Raw genomic sequence first — 20,501 nt, 5'->3', positions numbered from 1 at the left:
GCTTGGGCAGACAAGTGGCAGGTAGCATTCGTGCCACACAAGTGCCAGGCAAAGACCATCTCCAACAAGAGAGAATCCAACTATTGCCCTGTGACATTACCATCACTGAATCTCCCACTATCAACATCCTGGGGCTTACCATTAACCAGAAATTGAACTGGACTAGCCATATAAATACTGTGGCTACAAGAGCAGGTCAGAGGCTGGGAATCCTGCAGAGAGTAGCTCATCTGTTACCCCAAAGCCTGTCTACAAGGCACACGTCAGGAGTGTGATGGTATGTTCTCCACTTGCCTGGATGATGCAGCTCCAGGAACAGTGAAGAAGCTCAACACCTTCCAGGACAAAGCAGCCCACTTGATTGACATTCCAAAGGTTCCTTTGACAATATCTTCAAAATCTACAACCGCTGCCACCTGGATGGACAAAGGCAGCAACAGATACCTGGGAATGCCACAACCTGGAGGCTCCCGTCCAAGTCACTCATCATCCTGACTTGAAAATATATTGCCACTCCTTCACTGTTGATCCTGGAACTCCCTCCTGACGAGCACTGTGGGTGTGCATACACCAAATGGAAGTGCAATTAGGGATGAAAATTAAATGCTGGCTTAGCCAGCGACGCCCACATCCCATGAATGAATTTTTAAAAATATTCAATGAAACAAAAAAAATTACACTACTCCAGAGTCCAGCTGAACAGTCATTCCAGATTTACTCTACATTAGCGTGAAGTGAGAATAGTTTCCTTGCAAACATTAAAGTTGACTTAAGGGAGGCGGTGGCGTAGTGGTATTGTCACTAGAGTAGTCATCCAGAGACAGGGTAATTCTCTGGGGTGCCAAATTGGAACCCACCATGGCAGAGTGAAATTTGAATTCAATAAAAATCTGGAATTAAAGTCTAATGATGACCAGGAAACCATTGCTGATTTCCGTAAAAAAACATCTGGTTCACTAATGTCCTTCAGGGAAGGAAATCTGTCACCATAACCCGGTCTGTCCTACGTGTGACTCCAGACCCACACAGTGATATGGTTGATTCTTAACTGCCCACCACTGAAATGGGCCAGCACACCACTCGGCTCAAGGGCAATTAGGGATGGGCAACAAATGCTGGCTCAGTCAGTGACGCCCACATCCCAAGAACGAATAAAAATAACAATAAAATGCACCCCAAGGACTTTCTGTTTGTTGTCTAAATAAGGTCATCCTACCTATTTTGATTCTAAGAATGATTGATTAATAAGTACTTCTCCCCACAAATCACAAATGAAATTCTATGAAATACAAATGTACCATGCATAACAATACAAACATTTAAATATTGAATAGCAGCATCCAAGAAATTTCTATTTTGGAACATGCACCAGTTTGTGTTTATGACATGAATAAGAATTTTCTATGGCAACGGTTTGGACATTGCAGATTTGAGTATAAATATTAACGTCAGGTTGTTTGATTAGTTGGGTGCGATGCCAGCTATAACAATGAAGAAGTCTACCTTCTTCAGATATCAGTACTGCTCTCTGATAATATGCACTAAAGCTGTGTTTTATATTTGTGCTTCTGTTTTAATCTTTGTATTGATAACATCTTCGTTATTAGGTTGGGCCAAATGGAGAAATGCAGAGCATCGAAAGAGTGGAACTGGATGCAGCTACTGCTGAAGCAGGACACATAGGCACGATGGTAGATCAAGACCACGGTCACCTTGCCAAAAAGGAGAGAAGTAGTCTGCAATATAACATACAAACAGGAACTAATTCAGATTTAACTATTTGTGACTGTAGAGACAGGCAGCTGGAAGGGCGAAGAGCAGATGTGACTGTTGAAAAATGTATTGATCCTGCCATAACAACCAGACTTAACAAAATTAAAAAGAAAGGTGAGTGTTTGATATTGTTTGAGCATGTATATGTACATCATTTATTATTTGAAGCGTTTTTTTCTTCCTTTCATGCCGTGCCATGCCAGCCAAGAGTGTGGGCAGACCATCAGTTTGCTGCTCATACCGCTGCGTGATTAGTTACTCGGAGATGTGAAAGAAAACACCCCAAAGTGACTTTCCCTAATTATCCTTCCAGTGGGGAAAAACCGTTGACTTCACTTTTAACATCGTGCTTAAAACCTCTTTATGTGTTCTTTGAACTGTGTGTACCTTGTAATTCAGAGGAGCATGTACTGGAGTGTGGGGCAAGCTGTGGCATTGAGGAAGGAGATAATGTGCTCTGGGTATGCATTGGTTGAGGGGTCTGACTATAAAACAATACGACTGATTGAAATGATCTGTGGTTCATCACTTCCAATATTTTGTTAATGCAGAGACGAGATAAATGGGACTTCCGTTTTCCAATGCTTGAGAGAACTGGAAGTGGATCAGAATCTGCCACTTGCATCCCTCATGCACCAATGACCACAGCACCTCCACATTCCCCCTCCACTGCATGAGCAGTTAGATCCAGCCTCTCTTTATCCTGACCCTACAAATACTGGCAACAGCAATTGAGAAAACACTAGCTACTGGTGAAATGCAGGCTGGAAGGGCCAAACAGCTTAACTGATGACATATTTCTTATATGATCACCTCCATCATCTCACTGATCATTTTACAAAACACCAAAGAATGACTGCTTGAGTTATAAACTAGACTGTTCTAAAACAAAGATGTCTTACAGAGGCCATCTCTGCATATATATTGAAATCTTACCCCTATTTATGAACCTGGATGAGTTTTAATTCTTGAGGTTAACCCTGACAGTTAGGACTTTATATAGGTGTGATTAGTGATCATTTATTATAAACACATAGGCGGACCTAAACAGCAGCGCAGTCTGCTGATAGAATTCTTGCGATATGCAAGCACAATAAAGGTGATTGTACTGCCCTAACTGTCCCAGGTTCGATTCCGGCTTGGGTCACTGTCTGTGCGGAGTCTGCACATCCTCCCCGTGTGTGCGTGGGTTTCCTCCGGGTGCTCCGGTTTCCTCCCACAGTCCAAGGATGTGCAGGTTAGGTGGATTGGCCATGATAAATTGCTCTTAGTATCCAAAATTGCCCTTAGTGTTGGGTGGAGGTGTTGACCTTGGGTAGGGTGCTCTTTCCAAGAGCAGATGCAGACTCGATGGGCCGAAAGGCCTCCTGCACTGTAAATTCTATGATAATCTATGATTAATCTAGGACAAAGGTTCGGCCCAACATCGTGGGCCGAAGGTCCTGTTCTGTGCTGTATTTTTCTATGTTCTTCAATAATAATCTTTATTATTGTCACAAGTAGGCTTACATTAACACTGCAATGAAGTTACTGTGAAAATCCGCTCGTCGCCACGCTCCGGCGCCTGTTTGGGTACACAGAGGGAGAATTCAGAATGTCCAATTCACCTAATAAGCATGTCTTTTGGGACTTGTGGGAGGAAACCAGAGCACCCAGAGGAAACCCACGCAGACACGGGAAGAACTTGCAGACTCCATTCTGTTCCTGTTACACGATCAAGGTTCCAGCCGAATAGTTTTGTTACCTCGAAAGCCACATGGTTAAGTTCCGTTTGCCATGCAAACACCTGCAAATAGGCTAAGATATTTATAACTTCACAAGCTCAAGGTGAGGATCTAGTTTGTTGAAACCAACTGCAATTACTTGCTCATCTAAAGGGAATTATACCCTGAAAAGCAGCCATACTGTTGACTATGGTTTGGAACCTGGGGCGGGATTCTCCGCAATCGGCGCTATGTCCGCCAACCGGCGCCAAAAGCGGCGCGAATCAGTCCGGCATCGCGCCGCCCCAAAGGTGCGGAATTCTCCGCAACTTGAGGGGCCGAGCCCTCACCTTGAGGGGCTAGGCCCGCGCAAGACTGATTTCCGCCCCGCCAGCTGGCGGGAAAGGCCTTTGGTGCCCCGCCAGCTGGCGCGGAAATGACTTTGCCGTGTGGCTCATGCGCGGGAGCGTCAGCGGCCGCTCACGGGATCCCCGCGCATGTGCAGTGGAGGGGGTCTCTTCCTCCTCCGTCATAGTGGAGACCATGGCGAAGGCGGAAGGAAAAGAGTGCCCCCACAGCACAGGCCCGCCCGCGGATTGGTGGGCCCCGATCGCGGGCCAGGCCACCGTGGGGGCACCCCCCGGGGCCAGATCGCCCCGCGCGCCCCCCAGGACCCCGGAGCCCGCCCGCGCTGCCTTGTCCCGCCGGTAAGAGAGGTGGTTTGATTCTCGCCGGCGGGACAGGCATTCCAGCAGCGGGACTTCGGCCCATCGCGGGCCGGAGAATCGCCGGGGGGGGGCGCCAACCGGCGCGGCGCGATTCCCCCCCCCCCGCCGAATATCCGGTGCCGGAGAATTCGGCAACCGGCGGGGGCGGGAATCACGCCAGCCCCCGGCGATTCTCCGACCCGGCGGGGGGGTCGGAGAATCCCGCCCCTGATGTGTCCCAGTGAATCCCCTGTTTAGCCTACCCCTCACATGCTCCAGCAAAAGATAGAAAGGGAAATCCGCCATAATTGTGCTAAAGCCAATTATCTAAGGAAAATCCCACTAAATCTGTGAGTATGGCACAACAAAGAACTCCTAACTTTAGTTTCGGACCAGGCAATGAACATCATTTTGGTCAAAGTAATAATTATATTCTGAATGTGTGTTGTGGAATATCAGAGTGAGTTATGGGATGAGGTTCAGAGAATCTCATGACTTCAAATAGATAAAGCCATAAGAAAGTTAAAGGAATGCTGGTTTTGTTCGAAATGGTACAGAATATGAAATTCAAAATGTAATGGGCTAATCTTCATAAAACATTAGCAAACCCACAGTTTGAGTAGTATGTATTGATTTGGGCAGTACATTATGTTGAAGTCATTGAGATGGTGCAATGCAGATTCACGAGATTGCTACTTCATATGAGGAAATGCAAACGTGAAGAAAGACATGAAAATTGGAGTTGTGCCCCGGTTCACTGTCCGTGTGGAGTTTGCATCTTCCCCCCTTGTCTGCGTGGGTCTCACCCCTACAACCCAAAAAGATATGCAGGGTAGCTGGATTGGCCACACTAAATTGCCCCTTAATTGGAAAAAAATAATTGGGTACTCTAAATTTATATTAACAAAAAGGAAAATTCGAGTTGATTTCATTAGAACAAAGGCGATTCGATCAAGGGTGTTTAAAATTCCGAAGTGATGGGTCAGAGTAGATGGGAAGTGACTGATTCAGGGCTTTAGAATAAGAGATCATGAATGTAAGATTACCAAGTGATTGTTGACGCTACTTTGTCAGACAGAGACACCATCTGCACCTTCCCCTCCAAGTCACACACCATCCTAATATGGAACTCTATCGCCGTTCCTTGGCTATCGCTGGGTCAAATCCTAGAACTCTCTCACAAACAGCACAGTGGGCGGGAAATTCCGTTCCGCCAGCCCCATTTTCTGATGCGGTGCGCCTCCGCCGGCAGCAGGATTCTCTGTTCCCGCACCCGGCCAAGGGGTTACCCACTGTGGGCACCCTACGGCGTCAGGAAACCTGATGGCGTGGTTGCGCTGCCGGCGAAGAGGAGAATCCGCTGACGGAGAATACCGCAGTGTAGGTGTACCTACATGAAGTGGACTGCAGCAGTTAAAGACGATGGCTCACCAGCACCTTCTCAAAGGCAATTAGGGATGGCAATAAAAATGCCAGCCTAGCCAGCGGGGTCCACGTCCCGTGATGAATTTAAAAATATTCATATGATTAAATGTAGGAGGACCAACTCCAACTCAGGCACCAAAAGTATCTCATTCCTGCCTGCTGGAAAGAATGCAACCAGATTGGAACATCCCTCACATGTTCTCATTCTGTCCCCAAATCCAAGTATTCTGGACAGTGATCTGAAAGAATAAAGATCATTAACAGCAATGAGATCCCTTTTGATTTACATTGCTACCAGATGCGTTGTCTTCTAGATTCTTGAGGGGTGTCTGATATGAGTAGATTAGCATGGCTGTCTTGTTCATGTAAAAGATGTGTGAACCTAGGGCAAAGTCTTCCTACCATAAACATGTAGATTAAACACCTGTGGGCTGTATATAAGTCAGAGTCCTCTCTGTACTGCCCCTGACTACTTGGGCCATTGTTTCAAACTGTCAACCCACTTTGTGGAAACACATACACAGCACATCCTTACAGAAGGAGTAGCAGGTGGATGCAAGTTGAAAGATGAACCACACTACAACTTGTACAGGTACAACAGGACCAGCAGCCCAGACCAACCACATTCACAGAATAGGGGAGCAGGAGGCAGAGTGGTATTGTCACTGGACTTAATCCAGAGAGCCAGGGTAATTTTTGTGAGGGCCACGAAGAATCCAGCACAAGTTTTAAGGATACAAAGTAATAACATTTATTTACAATAACATATATATATATATAACAGCAGCAGCAACTTCCCTTGCTGCAAACTACTTCCTGCTGGTTCCTAAACTGGACAGCTTTATTTATACTTGGAGTTTACTAATGGTTTCTCTGCCCCCCTCATTGGGGAAGCTCATACTCCCACAGGATTGTGGAATTGCCATTAGTCCCCAGCCAATGATAAGCAGGCAGGTTATAACAACCCTCCCCCCCCAAAGTCCAAGGAATCCACCAAAGACCCTGGCGAAGGAGGGCGTCATACTCGTTTTGCCGCAGGCCGGTCACCATTTGCATGCGGCGCTGACTCAGGCGGCGTGTAATGAGACGGAGAACGGCGCTTCCGTGATGAACGGCGTAACGGTTGTACATCCACGGCCCGTGGACCAGAGGATTCCCCCCCTGATGCGTCCTGCGTCTCCATCTCGGAGTCAGAGTCTGCTGCCTCCGTCATGTCAGCGTCTCTATCTCCATTCGGTTCTGTAACGACCTGCGCAGGCTTTGAGTGAGGCACCAGTGGAAGATTGTGAGGACTACCTTCCCTTGTCTCTGGTCTCTGGGGCTGTAGAAATGAGCATCGGGGGCAGGGAATCTTTGGAGGGGATAGTCTTCTGGACCGAACGTGGTCTACATATTTGCGCTGGAGACGACCCTGGGCACCTGGTAAGATATAGGGCCCGTTTGGCGAAAGATTAAGCCAGGAACCCACTGGGCACCACCAGCAAAATTCCGAACGAACACTGGGTCACCGGGCGCAAACTGCCGAATCGGCCGATGCCGAGAAAATCCCTGTCCCTGCCGTTCTTGTGTGCGGCGTACTTTTGCGCCAATGTCCGGGAAAACCATACTAAGGCGAGTGCGAAGTCTCCGGCCCATTAGGAGTCCTGCGAGAGCTACCCCAGTCACTGCATGTGGGGTGGTCCTATACGTAAACAAAAAGCGAGCCAGTCTCGTGTCCATTGATCCGGAAGTCTGCTTCTTTAGTCCTCTTTGAAGCCGGGTGGTAAGGGGCAGTGCGGATATGGCGTATGCCGTTCATCTTCATGAACCTCGCAAACTCCTCACTTGTGACTGAAGTGCCGTTATCCGTGACCAGCACCTCGGGGAGGCCATGCGTGCTAAAGGACAAACGCATCTTTTCAATTGTTGCGCAGGACGTTGTCCCCTGCATCTTATGCACCTCTAGCCATTTAGACTGGGCGTCGATTAATTGAAGGAACATGGATCCTTGAAAAGGGTCTGCTTGCAAGCGTGCCCAAGGCCGCCCTGGCCATTCCCAGTGATGTAGGGGAGCGGCCGGCGGAAGCTTCTGATGCTCCTGGCAAATGGAGCAGTTTTGGGCCACCTTCTCAATGTCGGTGTCGAGGCCTGGCCACCAGACATAACTCCGGGCCAACATTTTCATTTTGGTCACACCTGGATGCCCATTGTGCAAGTCTCTTAGTATCCGCTCCTGGCCTTTTTCCAGGACAATCACACGCATCCCCCACAAGAGGATGCCGTCTTCCACGCTGAATTCTGACAGCTTGGAGGAAAATGCCCGCAACTCACCTGGGAGCTGTCTATGCTGCCCACCATACAGGACTATGTGCCGAACCTTTGACAGGACTGGCTCCGTCTGGGTCCACTCACGGATCTGTGATGCCGTGACAGGCAAGGTGTCCATAAAATTTAGGGTTGCAACCACCTCACCGGTCGTGGGGGTCGACATGGGGCCGGTCGATAAAGGCAATCGGCTCAGTGCGTCGGCATTTGCTATCTGTGTTCCTGGTTTGTGCTCCAGAGAATACTCGTATGCAGCAAGCAACAAAGCCCAGCGCTGGATCCGTGCGGAAGCAATGGCTTATCCTCTCTGAAAAGTCCCAGCAGATACTTATAAACCACTGCCAGGCCCTCCTTCTCGATCTGCGCGTACTTTTTCTCCGCTGCAGTCAATGTGCGGGAGGCGAAAGTTATCGGTCGCTCGGCCCCGTTCTCCATCTTGTGGGACAGGACGGCCCCAATAACATACGGGGATGCATCACATGTGACGAGCAAAGGCTTTCCAGGATCATAGTGGGTTAATAACCCAGACGACGACAGTCGTTGCTTTACCCGACGGAAAGCGGTTTCTTGCGGCTGACCCCAAACCCAGGTGTGATTTTTCTTTCGCAGAAGGTGCAACGGGGCCAGCATAGTTGCCAGATTGGGGAGGAACTTCCCGTAATAGTTTATGAGACCGAGAAAAGAACGAAGATGCGAAGTGTCAGTCGGGGCGGGGGTCTGTTGAATCGCACGCACCTCTGCGACGGGGTGCAAACCTTCGCGGTCCACCCGATAACCTAGGTAGACTACTTCCTTTGCCTGAAATACGCACTTTGTGCGATGTAAACGGACTCCAGCCTCCTAAAAGCGTCTAAGGACAGCCTCCAGATTTTCCAAATGTTCCTGCTCCGACGTCCCTGTAATCAAAACGTCATCTAAGTAGACAGCAACACGTGGTAAACCTCTCAAAATGCCCTCCATAACACGTTGAAAAATAGTGCAGGCAGAGGATACTCCAAAGGGCAACCGTGTATATTCCTACAGGCCCCGGTGTGTGTATTAATCGTTACATATGGTCGGGAGGCAAGGTCCAGCTCCAACTGTAGGTAGGTGTGACTCATATCTAATTTTGTGAAGGAGAGTCCGCCTCCAAGCTTCGCGTAGAGATCCTCTATGCGAGGCATTGGTTATCGATCGAGTCGGGAAGCCGTATTCACTGTAAGTTTATAGTCGCCACACAAGCGAACTGTGGCATCTGGCTTCATTACAGGTACAATTGGTTCTGCCCAGCCAGCAAAACGGACGGGCCTGATAATACCCAAACGAGTGAGCTCCCCTTCTACCTTCTCGAGCAAGGCGTAAGGCACCGGGCGCGCCCGGAAATAGCACGGCGTGGCTCCTGGTTCGACTTGGATATGGGCTACGGCCCCTTTTATTTTCCCCAAACCAGGCTGGAATACATCTGGGTATCGTCCTATCACCTCAGTCAACCCTTCAGAAACTGTTTGGAGGATGTGCTGCCATTGCAACCGCAAATGGCACAACCAGTCCCGACCCAACAGGCTGGGCCCATGGCCGCGCACCACGTTAAGTGGGAAGCGCCCCTCCTGGCGTCCATAAACAACAGGGGTCATTGTAGTTCCTGCAATGTCCAGTGGTTCCCCCGTGTAGGTGGCCAACCTGGCCTGTGAGTCGGTTAATGTAAGGGTCTGTATACCCTGCTTGATGCGGTCGAATGTCCTCTGGGCGATCACGGAGACCGCTGCGCCAATGTCTAACTCCATCTCAAGCGGATGACCATTGACCCGTACTGTCACCTAAATGGGGGCCACACAGGGAGCTGCCACACAATGCAGCTGCAGGCAGTCGTCCTCCGTCTCCACGTCCTCAGGAGTAGTCGCCGCAGGTTCATCCACATGGAAGGTACGGCCCCTGGGCTGGTTCCAGTTACTGCCCCTGGGCTGGTCCCAGTTTCGGTCGGAACGACGATGCCTCTGGCACTCCCAGGACCGGCGTCCGCGACGGGGTCGGCGCCTACATGTTTGACACGGACATGGCTCCTCATCCATTGGTTCTGGAGAAGGCTCCCTTCGGGGATGAATGTCCGACGGCCACTGGCGTCGGTCCGGACGTCGCCTCGCCCAAGGTACCGCAGGAGTGCGAGGGGACGTTTTCGGACGGAAGGGGTTGCGCCCCAAGGCATGCACTTCCATTCCCTGTAGCTCCTGCACTCCTCGTTCTGCGCTCTCTCGGGACAATACTATTTGAATTGCCAGTTGAAAAGTCAATGTTGGCTCAGCTAACAACTTTCTCTGGGTGGCTGCATTGTTAATACCGCAAACCAAACGGTCGCGTAACATTTCTGACAAGGTCTCACCATAGTCACAGTACTCCGCAATCCTGCACAGCCTGGATAGAAAATCGGCAAGGGATTCTCCAGGGGTCCTCTCAGCGGTATTAAACCGGTAACGCTGGACTATCGTGGACGGGGTTGGGTTAAAATGTTGCCCCACTATATTCACAAGTTCATCAAACGTTTTGGTGTCCGGCGCAGCTGGGTACGTAAGGCTCCTAATCACCCCAAACGTGTGCGGGCCGCAGGCGGTGAGCAATATGACCACCTGGCGCTCGTTTTCGGTGATATTGTTTGCCCGGAAATAGTAACGCATCCGTTGTGTGTACTGGTTCCAGCTTTCCAGCGCAGCATCAAAAACATCCAAACGTCCGTACAGAGGCGTGGTATAATAGAAAACAACTTCCAACCTGTATCCAACAAAAATCCAGGGAGGTGGCTTCAGCAGTGTAGACAGCTATTCACTTCAACCCTCGTCGCCAGTTTTGTGAGGGCCACGAAGAATCCAGCACGAGTTTTAAGGATACAAAGTAATAACATTTATTTACAATAACATATATATAACAGCAGCAGCAACTTCCCTTGCTACACACTCCTTCCTGCTGGTTCCTAAACTGGCCAGCTTTATTTATACTTGGAGTTTACTAATGGTTTCTCCGCCCCCCTCATTGGGGAAGCTCATACTCCCACAGGATTGTGGGATTGTCATTAGTCCCCAGCCGATGGTAAGCAGGCAGGTTATAACAGTAATGATCTGGAGACTCAGGTTCAAATTCCACCATCTTCCAATAAATTATCAATAAAAATGTGGAATTAAAAGTCTATGAAATCATTGTTTATGGTCATTAAAATCCACCCAGATTCATTAATATCCTTTAGGGAAGGAAATCTGCTGTCCTTACGTGGTCTTGCCTACATGTCACTCCAGGCCCACAGCAATGTGGTTGATTCTTAAATGTAATTCCATTGTAACAAACTGCCACAAAGTCAGTAAAAAGGAATGAAACTGTAAGAACGACCCGGAAGGACGACAATGGCAAACGCCGTCCTGTCAACCCTGCAAAGTTCTCCTCAATAACATCAAGGGTCAAAATTGGGAGAGCTGTCTCACAGACTAGTCAAGACATAGTCAAACTCAGATAATGTACTTACAGATAATGTCCCAGGTACTGTCATCACCATCTCAGAGGTGGCAGCTCAGTGGTATACAGTCTGGAGGGAATTGCCCTGGGTGTCCTCAACATTGACTCTGGACCCCATGAAGTCTTGTGGCATCAGGTAAATATGGGCAATGACACCTCCTGCTGATTACCATATAGCAGCCCTCCTCCCTCAGCTAATGAATCAGTGCTCCTCCATGTTGAGCACCACTTGGAGGAAGCAGTGTGGGTGGCAAGGGCGGAGAATGTAATCTGGATTAAGGACTTCAATGTCCATCACCAAGAGTGGCTTGGTAGCAGGACTACTGACTGAACTGGCTGAGTCCTAAAGGACTCCTGAACTGCTATGGCAGGTGGTGAGAGATTTCAGACCTCTGAGGTGCAAAGGGATCTGGGCATCCGAGTGCATGAATCACAAAAGGCTAGTATACAGGTGCAGCAAGTAATTAGGAAAGTTCTTAATTTTATTGTTTATTTTGAGGAGAATTGATTATAAATATAGGGAGGTTATGCTTCCGTTGTACAGGGCATTGGTGCTGCAACATCTAGAGTACTGTGTACAGTATTGGTTTCCTTATTTTAGGCATTTGAAACAGTTCAGAGAAGGTTTACTAGTCTAATACCGGGAATGGGCGGATGTCTGAGGAAAGGCTGGAGAGGTTTGGTTTGTATCCATTGGAGTTTAGAAGAGTGAGAGGCGAGTTGATCAAAACCTTGAAAATCCTGAGGGGTATTGAAGTGTGGATCTGGAGAGGATGTTTCTTGTCAGAGAATCTAGATATAGGGTTCACTGTTAAAAATAAGGGGTCACTCATTTAAGACCGATGAGGAATTTTTTTTTTCTCTCAGCTTTGTGAGTGACTGGAACTCTCAAAAGGTAGTGGAAGGAGAGTCTTAGAAACATTTTAAGGCAGAGCTGGATAGATTCTTGATTTAACAAGAGGGTGAAAGGTTATCAGCGGTAGGCAGGAATGTGGAGTTGAAGTTAGTCAGATCAGCCATGATCTTATTGAATGGCAGAGCAGACTCAAGGGGCTGAGTGGTCCACTCCTGCTCCTAATTCGTATGTGAAGGAGCCAACAAGAGGGAAAAACATACTTGACCTCACTCTCAGCAACCTGCCTGCTGCAGTATCAGTAGGAGCAACCACTACACATTCCATAAGACCACAAGACATCGGAGCAGAATTAGGCCACGCGGCCCACCGTGTCTGCTCCGCCATTCAATCGTGGCTGATATTTTCTCATCCCCATTCTCCTGCCTTTTCCCCATAACCCCTGATCCCCTTATTCATCAAGAATCTATCTATCTTTGTCTTAAAGACACCCAGTGATTTGGCTGCCACAGCCTTCTGCGGCAAAGAGTTCCGCAGATTCACCACCCTCTGGCTGAAGAAATTCCTCCTCATCTCTGTTTTAAAGGATCGTCCCTTTAGTCTGAAGTGGTGTCCTCTGGTTCTAGTTTTTCCTACAAGTGGAAACATCCCCTCCACGCCCACTCTATCCAGGCCTCGCAGTATCTTGTAAGTTTCAATAAGATTCCCCCTCATCCTTCTAAACTCCCAACGAGTACAGACCCAGAGTCTTCAACTGTTCCTCATACGTCAAGTTCTTCATTCCAGGGATCATTCTTGTGAATCTCCTCTGGACCCTTTCCAAGGCCAGCACATCCTTCCTTAGATACAGGGCCCAAAACTGCTCACAATACTCCAAATAGGGTCTGACCAGAGCCTTATACAGCCTCAGATCTACATGCCTGGTCTTGTATTCTAGCCCTCTGGATATGAATGCTAACATTGAACGAAGAACAATACAGCACAGGAACAGACGCTCCGGCCCTCCAAGCCTGCACCGGTCACGATACCACCCTTGGCAAAAACCCTCAGCACTTCCTAATGCCCTATCCCTCTATACCCATCCCATCCATGCACTTGTTGAGACGCCCCTTGAATGCCATTAATGTATCTGCTTCCGCAACCACCCCCAGCAGCCGCTCCAGGCACCCACCACCCTCTGTGCTTCTGGAGACAAAGTCCCCTCTTCACAGTGAGGATACCCTCTGTGTTGTGTGGCACGACCATTGTGCTAAATGAAATAAACTTAGAACAGATCTAGCAATTCAAGATAGAGCAACCATGAGACACTGTGAGTCATCAGCAGCGGCAGAATTGTACTCAACCACAATCTGTAACCTCATGGCCTGGCATATTTCCAAGGAATATTACCACCAGTCAGGGCATCAACCTAGTTCAATGAAGAGACCAAGAAGGCATGCCAGGAGCAGCAGCAGGCATGCCTAAAAATGAGATGCAACCTGGTGAAGTTACAACTCAGGACTACTTGAATGCCAAACAGTGTAAAAGGCATGCAACAGACAGAGCTAAATACTCCTAAAACCAATGGATCAGATCTAAGCCCTGCAGTCCTGCCACATCCAGTTGTGAATGGAAATATCCCCAAAGCGTCAACATTAATGCAAAAGATAAGAGGCGTCATAGATCGCAGTTATGTAAATGTGGTCACACCCAAGGTGCAGGCAGAGAAATGGGTGACCACCAGAAAGGGCAGGCAGTCAGTGCAGGAATCCCCTGTGGTTGTCCCCCCTCTCGAACAGATATACCCCTTTGGATACTGTCGGGGGGGATAGCCTATCAGGGGAAAACAGCAGCAGCCAGAGCAGTGGCACCACGGCTGGCTCTGATGTTCAGAAGGGAGGGTCAAAGCGCAGAAGAGTAATAGTAATAGAGGACTCTATAGTCAGGGGCACAGATAGGCGCTTCTGTGGACGTGAAAGAGACTCCAGGATGGTATGTTGCCTCCCTGGTGCCAGGGTCCAGGATGTCTCCGAACGGGTAGAGGGCATCCTGAAGGGGGAGGGCAAACAGGCAGAGGTCGTTGTACATATTGGTACTAACGACATAGGCAGGAAGGGGCATGAGGTCCTGCAACAGGAGGTAGGCAGAAAGTTAAAAGACAGGACCTCGAGGGTTGTAATCTCGGGATTACTCCCTGTGCCACGTGCCAGTGAGGCTAGAAATAGGAAGATAGAGCAGATAAATACGTGGCTAAACAGCTGGTGTAGGAGGGAGGGTTTCCATTATCTGGACCACTGGGAGCTCTTCCGGGGCAGGTGTGACCTGTATAAGAAGGACGGGTTGCATCTAAACCGGAGAGGCATAAATATCCTGGCCACGAGGTTTGCTAGTGTCACACGGGAGGGTTTAAACTAGTATGGCAGGAGGGTGGGCACGGGAGCAATAGGTCAGAAAGTGAGAGCATTGAGGGAGAACTAGGGAATAGGGACAGTGTGGCTCTGAGGCAGAGCAGACGGGGAGAAGTTGCTGAACACAGCGGGTCTGGTGGCCTGAAGTGCATATATTTTAATGCAAGGAGCATTACGGGTAAGGCAGATGAACTTAGAGCTTGGATTAGTACTTGGAACTATGATGTTGTTGCCATTACAGAGACCTGGTTGTGGGAAGGGCAGGATTGGCAGCTAAACGTTCCAGGATTTAGATGTTTCAGGCGGGATAGAGGGGGATGTAAAAGGGGAGGTGGAGTTGCGCTACTTGTTCGGGAGAATATCACAGCTGTACTGCGAGAGGACACCTCAGAGGGCAGTGAGGCTATATGGGTAGAGATCAGGAATAAGAAGGGTGCAGTCACAATGATGGGGGTATACTACAGGCCTCCCAACAGTCAGCGGGAGATAGAGGAGCAGATAGGTAGACAGATTTTGGAAAAGAGTAAAAACAACAGGGTTGTGGTGATGGGAGACTTCAACTTCCCCAATATTGACTGGGACTCACTTAGTGCCAGGGGCTTAGACGGGGCGGAGTTTGTAAGGAGCATGCAGGAGGGCTTCTTAAAACAATATGTAGACAGTCCAACTCGGGAAGGGGCGGTACTGGACCTGGTATTGGGGAATGAGCCCGGCCAGGTGGTAGATGTTTCAGTAGGGGAGCATTTTGGTAACAGTGACCACAATTCAGTAAGTTTTAAAGTACTGGTGGACAAGGATAAGAGTGGTCCGAGGATGAATGTGCTAAATTGGGGGAAGGCTAATTATAACAATATTAGGCGGGAACTGAAGAACATAGATTGGGGGCGGATGTTTGAGGGCAAATCAACATCTGACATGTGGGAGGCTTTCAAGTGGCAGTTGAAAGGAATACAGGACCGGCATGTTCCTGTGAGGAAGAAAGATAAATACGGCAATTTTCGGGAACCTTGGATGACGAGTGATATTGTAGGCCTCGTCAAAAAGAAAAAGGAGGCATTTGTCAGGGCTAAAAGGCTGGGAACAGACGAAGCCTGCGTGGAATATAAGGAAAGTAGGAAGGAACTTAAGCAAGGAGTCAGGAGGGCTAGAAGGGGGTCACAAAAAGTCATTGGCAAATAGGGTTAAGGAAAATCCCAAGGCTTTTTACACGTACATAAAAAGCAAGAGGTTAGCCAGGGAAAGGGTTGGCCCACTGAAGGATAGGCAAGGGAATCTATGTGTGGAGCCAGAGGAAATGGGCGAGGCACTAAATGAATACTTTGCATCAGTATTCACCAAAGAGAAGAAATTGGTAGATGTTGAGTCTGGAGAAGGGGGTGTAGATAGCCTGGGTCACATTGTGATCCAAAAAGACGAGGTTTTGGGTGTCTTAAAAAATATTAAGGTAGATAAGTCCCCAGGGCCTGATGGAATCTACCCCAGAATACTGAAGGAGGCTGGAGAGGAAATTGCTGAGGCCTTGACAGAAATCTTTGGATCCTCGCTGTCTTCAGGGGATGTCCCGGAGGACTGGAGAATAGCCAATGTTGTTCCTCTGTTTAAGAAGGGTAGCAAGGATAATCCCGGGAACTACAGGCCGGTGAGCCTTACTTCAGTGGTAGGGAAATTACTGGAGAGAATTCTTCGAGACAGGATCTACTCCCATTTGGAAGCAAATGGACGTATTAGTGAGAGGCAGCACGGTTTTGTGAAGGGGAGGTCGTGTCTCACTAACTTGATAGAGTTTTTCGAGGAGGTCACTAAGATGATTGATGCAGGTAGGGCAGTAGATGTTGTCTATATGGACTTCAGTAAGGCCTTTGACAAGGTCCCTCATGGTAGACTAGTACAAAAGGTGAAGTCACACGGGATCAGGGGTGAGCTGGCAAGGTGGATACAGAACTGGCTAGGCCATAGAAGGCTGAGAGTAGCAATGGAGGGATGCTTTTCTAATTGGAGGGCTGTGACCAGTGGTGTTCCACAGGGATCAGTGCTGGGACCTTTGCTCTTTGTAGTATATATAAATGATTTGGAGGAAAATGTAACTGGTCTGATTAGTAAGTTTGCAGACAACACAAAGGTTGGTGGAATTGCGGATAACGATGAGGACTGTCGGAGGATACAGCAGGATTTAGATTGTCTGGAGACTTGGGCGGAGAGATGGCAGATGGAATTTAATCCGGACAAATGTGATTTAATGCATTTTGGAAGGTCTAATGCAGGTAGGGAATATACAGTGAATGGTAGAACCCTCAAGAGTATTGAAAGTCAAAGAGATCTAGGAGTCCAGGTCCACAGGTCATTGAAAGGGGCAACACAGGTGGAGAAGGTAGTCAAGAAGGCATACGGCATGCTTGCCTTCATTGGCCGGGGCATTGAGTATAAGAATTGGCAAGTCATGTTGCAGCTGTATAGAACCTTAGTTAGGCCACACTTGGAGTATAGTGTTCAATTCTGGTCGCCACACTACCAGAAGGATGTGGAGGCTTTGGAGAGGGTGCAGAAGAGATTTACCAGAATGTTGCCTGGTATGGAGGGCATTAGCTATGAGGAGCGATTGAATAAACTCGGTTTGTTCTCACTGGAACGAAGGAGGTTGAGGGGAGACCTGATAGAGGTATACAAAATTATGAGGGGCATAGACAGAGTGGATAGTCAGAAGCTTTTCCCCAGGGTAGAGGGGTCAATTACTAGGGGCATAGGTTTAAGGTGAGAGGGGCAAGGTTTAGAGTAGATGTACGAGGCAAGTTTTTTACGCAGAGGGTAGTGGGTGCCTGGAACTCGCTACCGGAGGAGGTAGTGGAAGCAGGGACGATAGGGACATTTAAGGGGCATCTTGACAAATATATGAATAGGATGGGAATAGAAGGATACGGACCCAGGAAGTGTAGAAGATTGTAGTTTAGTCGGGCAGCATGGTCGGCACGGGCTTGGAGGGCCGAAGGGCCTGTTCCTGTGCTGTACATTTCTTTGTTCTTTGTTCTTTGAATTCTCCGCCATCGATGGCAGCAGCTAGAATTACGATCGGGCAGAGAATAGCGAGTCATTCAAAAATTGCAATTTGTGCCTGGCACCGATTCCGTTGGTTGACTCTGCAGTTTGCATGTTCTCCCCGTATCTGCGTGGGTTTCTTCCGGGTGCTCCGGGTTCTTCCCACAGTCCAAAGATATGCGGGTTAGTTGAATTGGCCATACTAGAATTTCCCCTTAGTGTCCAAAAATAGTATGGAGTTACAGGGATCGGGTGAGGGTGCAGACCTCGTTGGGGGGCTCTTTCGAGGGTCGGTGAAACTTGCTAGACCGAATAGCCTCCTTCTGCACTGTTGGGATTCTATGGGATCCACAAACGTCCACTCCTTCCACTACCGACAGACAGTGTTAGCCGTGTGCACCATCTACAAGATGCACTATAGGAACTCACCAAGTTCCTTTGACAGCACCTTCCAAACACACGACCACTGCCACCTAGAAGGACAAGGGCAGCAAATGGAAGGGAGCACCACCAGCTGGAGGTTTTCCTTCCAAGCCAAACACTATCCTAACTTGGAAATATATCGCCGTTCCTTCATGGTCACTGGGTCAGAATCCTGGAACTCGTTCCTTAACAACACTGGGTCTACCTACACCTCATAGGTTGCACCGATTCAAAAAGGCAGCTCACCACCATCTTCTCAAAGGCAATTAGGGGATGGATAATGTTGGCTGAGCCAGCAACTCCTACATCACATGAATTAATTTTTAAAATGGAAGCTAAATACCCAACCTGATTAATATTATGACCACAGCAGATATTAATTGCTGAGCAAACCAAATCCAGAGGGAAACTTGGCTTCCGGCCCATACCCTTTTTTTAAATTCTGAAAACAAGATAAAAATGTACTAATCTTGGGCAGAAGTCCAGTAATTAAAAAAATTAAAAGTAAAAGATTTATTAACACAAGAAAATAAAACTTAAGCACACAAATTACAGTTACACAGTTAAAAATAATGTGACCAAACATTTACCTTAAAAGACTACTTCGTCAAACCCACATGTAAAAACCTTCCAGAAACGCTCCCCTGTAAATCTTTATAAATTTCTAAATCTTCAACTGTAAACAAATCTAGTAGTATTATCCAAGGTAAAACTGCTGTCACTTTAATAAATGTAGATGACACACCCTCTCAAGCTCGCTTTCACTCTGCTGTGGAAATCCAAGAAACCTTCATAAGCAAGACTACTCTTTTCAGCCCAAGACTTTTCTGGCTTGACTAGATGTCTGATTCAAAATTAACATCTTCTCTGAGCACAAAACTGTTTCCAGGAGATCGTCCCCAGACCACCAACACCAAATCAGCTCAACATCTCTTATGTATCATTTTTCATTTTCATCGTCGGTTCCATTGTTCTCAGCACTTCTTTGAACTTAACCTTTCCACAATCTTTCATGTCTTTCCTTTTTCTATTCTTTTATAAATTTAGAGCACCCAATTCTTTTTTTTTTCCAATTAAGGGGCCATTTATTGTGGCCAATCCACCTACCCTGCACATCTTTGGGTTGTGGGGGTGAGACCCGCGCAAACATGGGGAGAATGTGCCAACTCCACATGGATAGTGACCTGGGGCCCGGATCGAACCTGGGTCCTCGGGTCCGTGAGTTTTTCCTTTTTCCCCCACTTTTGGGATCAAATAATAATTACTAACCTGTTTATTTATGAAACCATTGGAAGTTATAAAAGCCTTTTTCTCCTCTTTGAAATTGACAGCTGAAAAAAATTAGCCCTTCCTAATGTAAATTTCTAATATAAAACCATTTGCCTCTAGCTTGATTACAAATGAATGCATTTAGCGTCTTCACTCCTTTCGTCCCTTAACTCTTCCAGACAAATGGTCCCCATTAACCATTCCCCAGGTTAATTAAATCATTTACACAGACGCACAGCCTTTTTTACAAACCAACACAATAGGCTGGATTATCTGATCCTGAGGCTAAGTGCTGACGCCGTCGTAAACGCTGTCATGTTTTACGACAGCATCAACAGGCCCCTAGGAGCAGCGTTCCTGCGCAGAACAGGGGGCCAGCACGGCACTCGAGCGACTCACGCAGTTCCAGCTTCTGATACCGGCGTCAGAACGGGTGCTGCATGTCTGCGCATGCGCGCTACGGCCGGCACAAGTTCGCGCATGTGCGCTACGGCCGGTGCGAATTTGCACATGTGCATGGGGTGCCTTCTCCGCGCCGTGACGCAACGTGGCGGAGAGCTACAGGGGCCCGGCGCGGTGGAACATAGGCCCCCACCAGGATAAGCCCGCCCACCGATCGGTAGGCCCTGATCGGTAGGCCCCCGGGGTCGGATTGCCCCTCCCCCCCCCACCAGGCCCCCCCCAGCAGGATAAATGCCGGGATCCAGCCGGGTAGGACCACAAGTGAACGGCGCCGGCGGGACTCGGCCTATCTGGGTGGCCACTCGGCCCATCGCGTGCGGAGAATTGTCGCAGCCCCCGACCGACGCCGCGGCCCCCGACCGGCGCCGCGCCGACTGTGCTGATTCTCTGGTGACCGGAGAATCGGCGGACCAGCAACGGAGCGGCTTCGCGTGAATCGCGCCCCCCTTCCTCGCCGATTCTCCGACCTGGCTCGGGGTCAGAGAATCCTGCCCAGGATTCTCCAAATATAGTGTTAAAAGTACCATCCATTCTCACACTAACCCTACCCATTCTTGTGGCCATTCTAATTCTACCATGTTTAAAGCCATTACCGATGGGTACAATTCTCCATTGGGCTCATTTAAATGAATCCCTGAGAATTAGGCAGGTTGCTCCGTGAGAATGCAACCTCCCTTTTGACAGCCGTAGA

The 20,501-nt window shown here is 48.5% G+C and overlaps 1 protein-coding gene across 1 annotated transcript in view; it reads left to right on the top strand.

The window, feature by feature from the left end:
• Window positions 1-20,501, top strand: part of LOC140428894 (transcriptional repressor CTCF-like) — a 98,428-nt gene that overhangs the window by 6,135 nt on the left and 71,792 nt on the right. The window contains exon 2 of the mRNA XM_072515541.1: window positions 1,608-1,887. Coding sequence (XP_072371642.1) covers window positions 1,608-1,887 — 280 coding nt within the window. The remainder of the gene's footprint in view (window positions 1-1,607; window positions 1,888-20,501) is intronic.

This window comes from Scyliorhinus torazame, chromosome 8, assembly GCF_047496885.1.
Source record: "Scyliorhinus torazame isolate Kashiwa2021f chromosome 8, sScyTor2.1, whole genome shotgun sequence".
Lineage (NCBI taxonomy): Eukaryota > Metazoa > Chordata > Chondrichthyes > Carcharhiniformes > Scyliorhinidae > Scyliorhinus > Scyliorhinus torazame.
The sequence above is the reverse complement of the archived record's forward strand: the minus strand, read 5'-3'. Positions and strand labels throughout refer to the sequence as shown.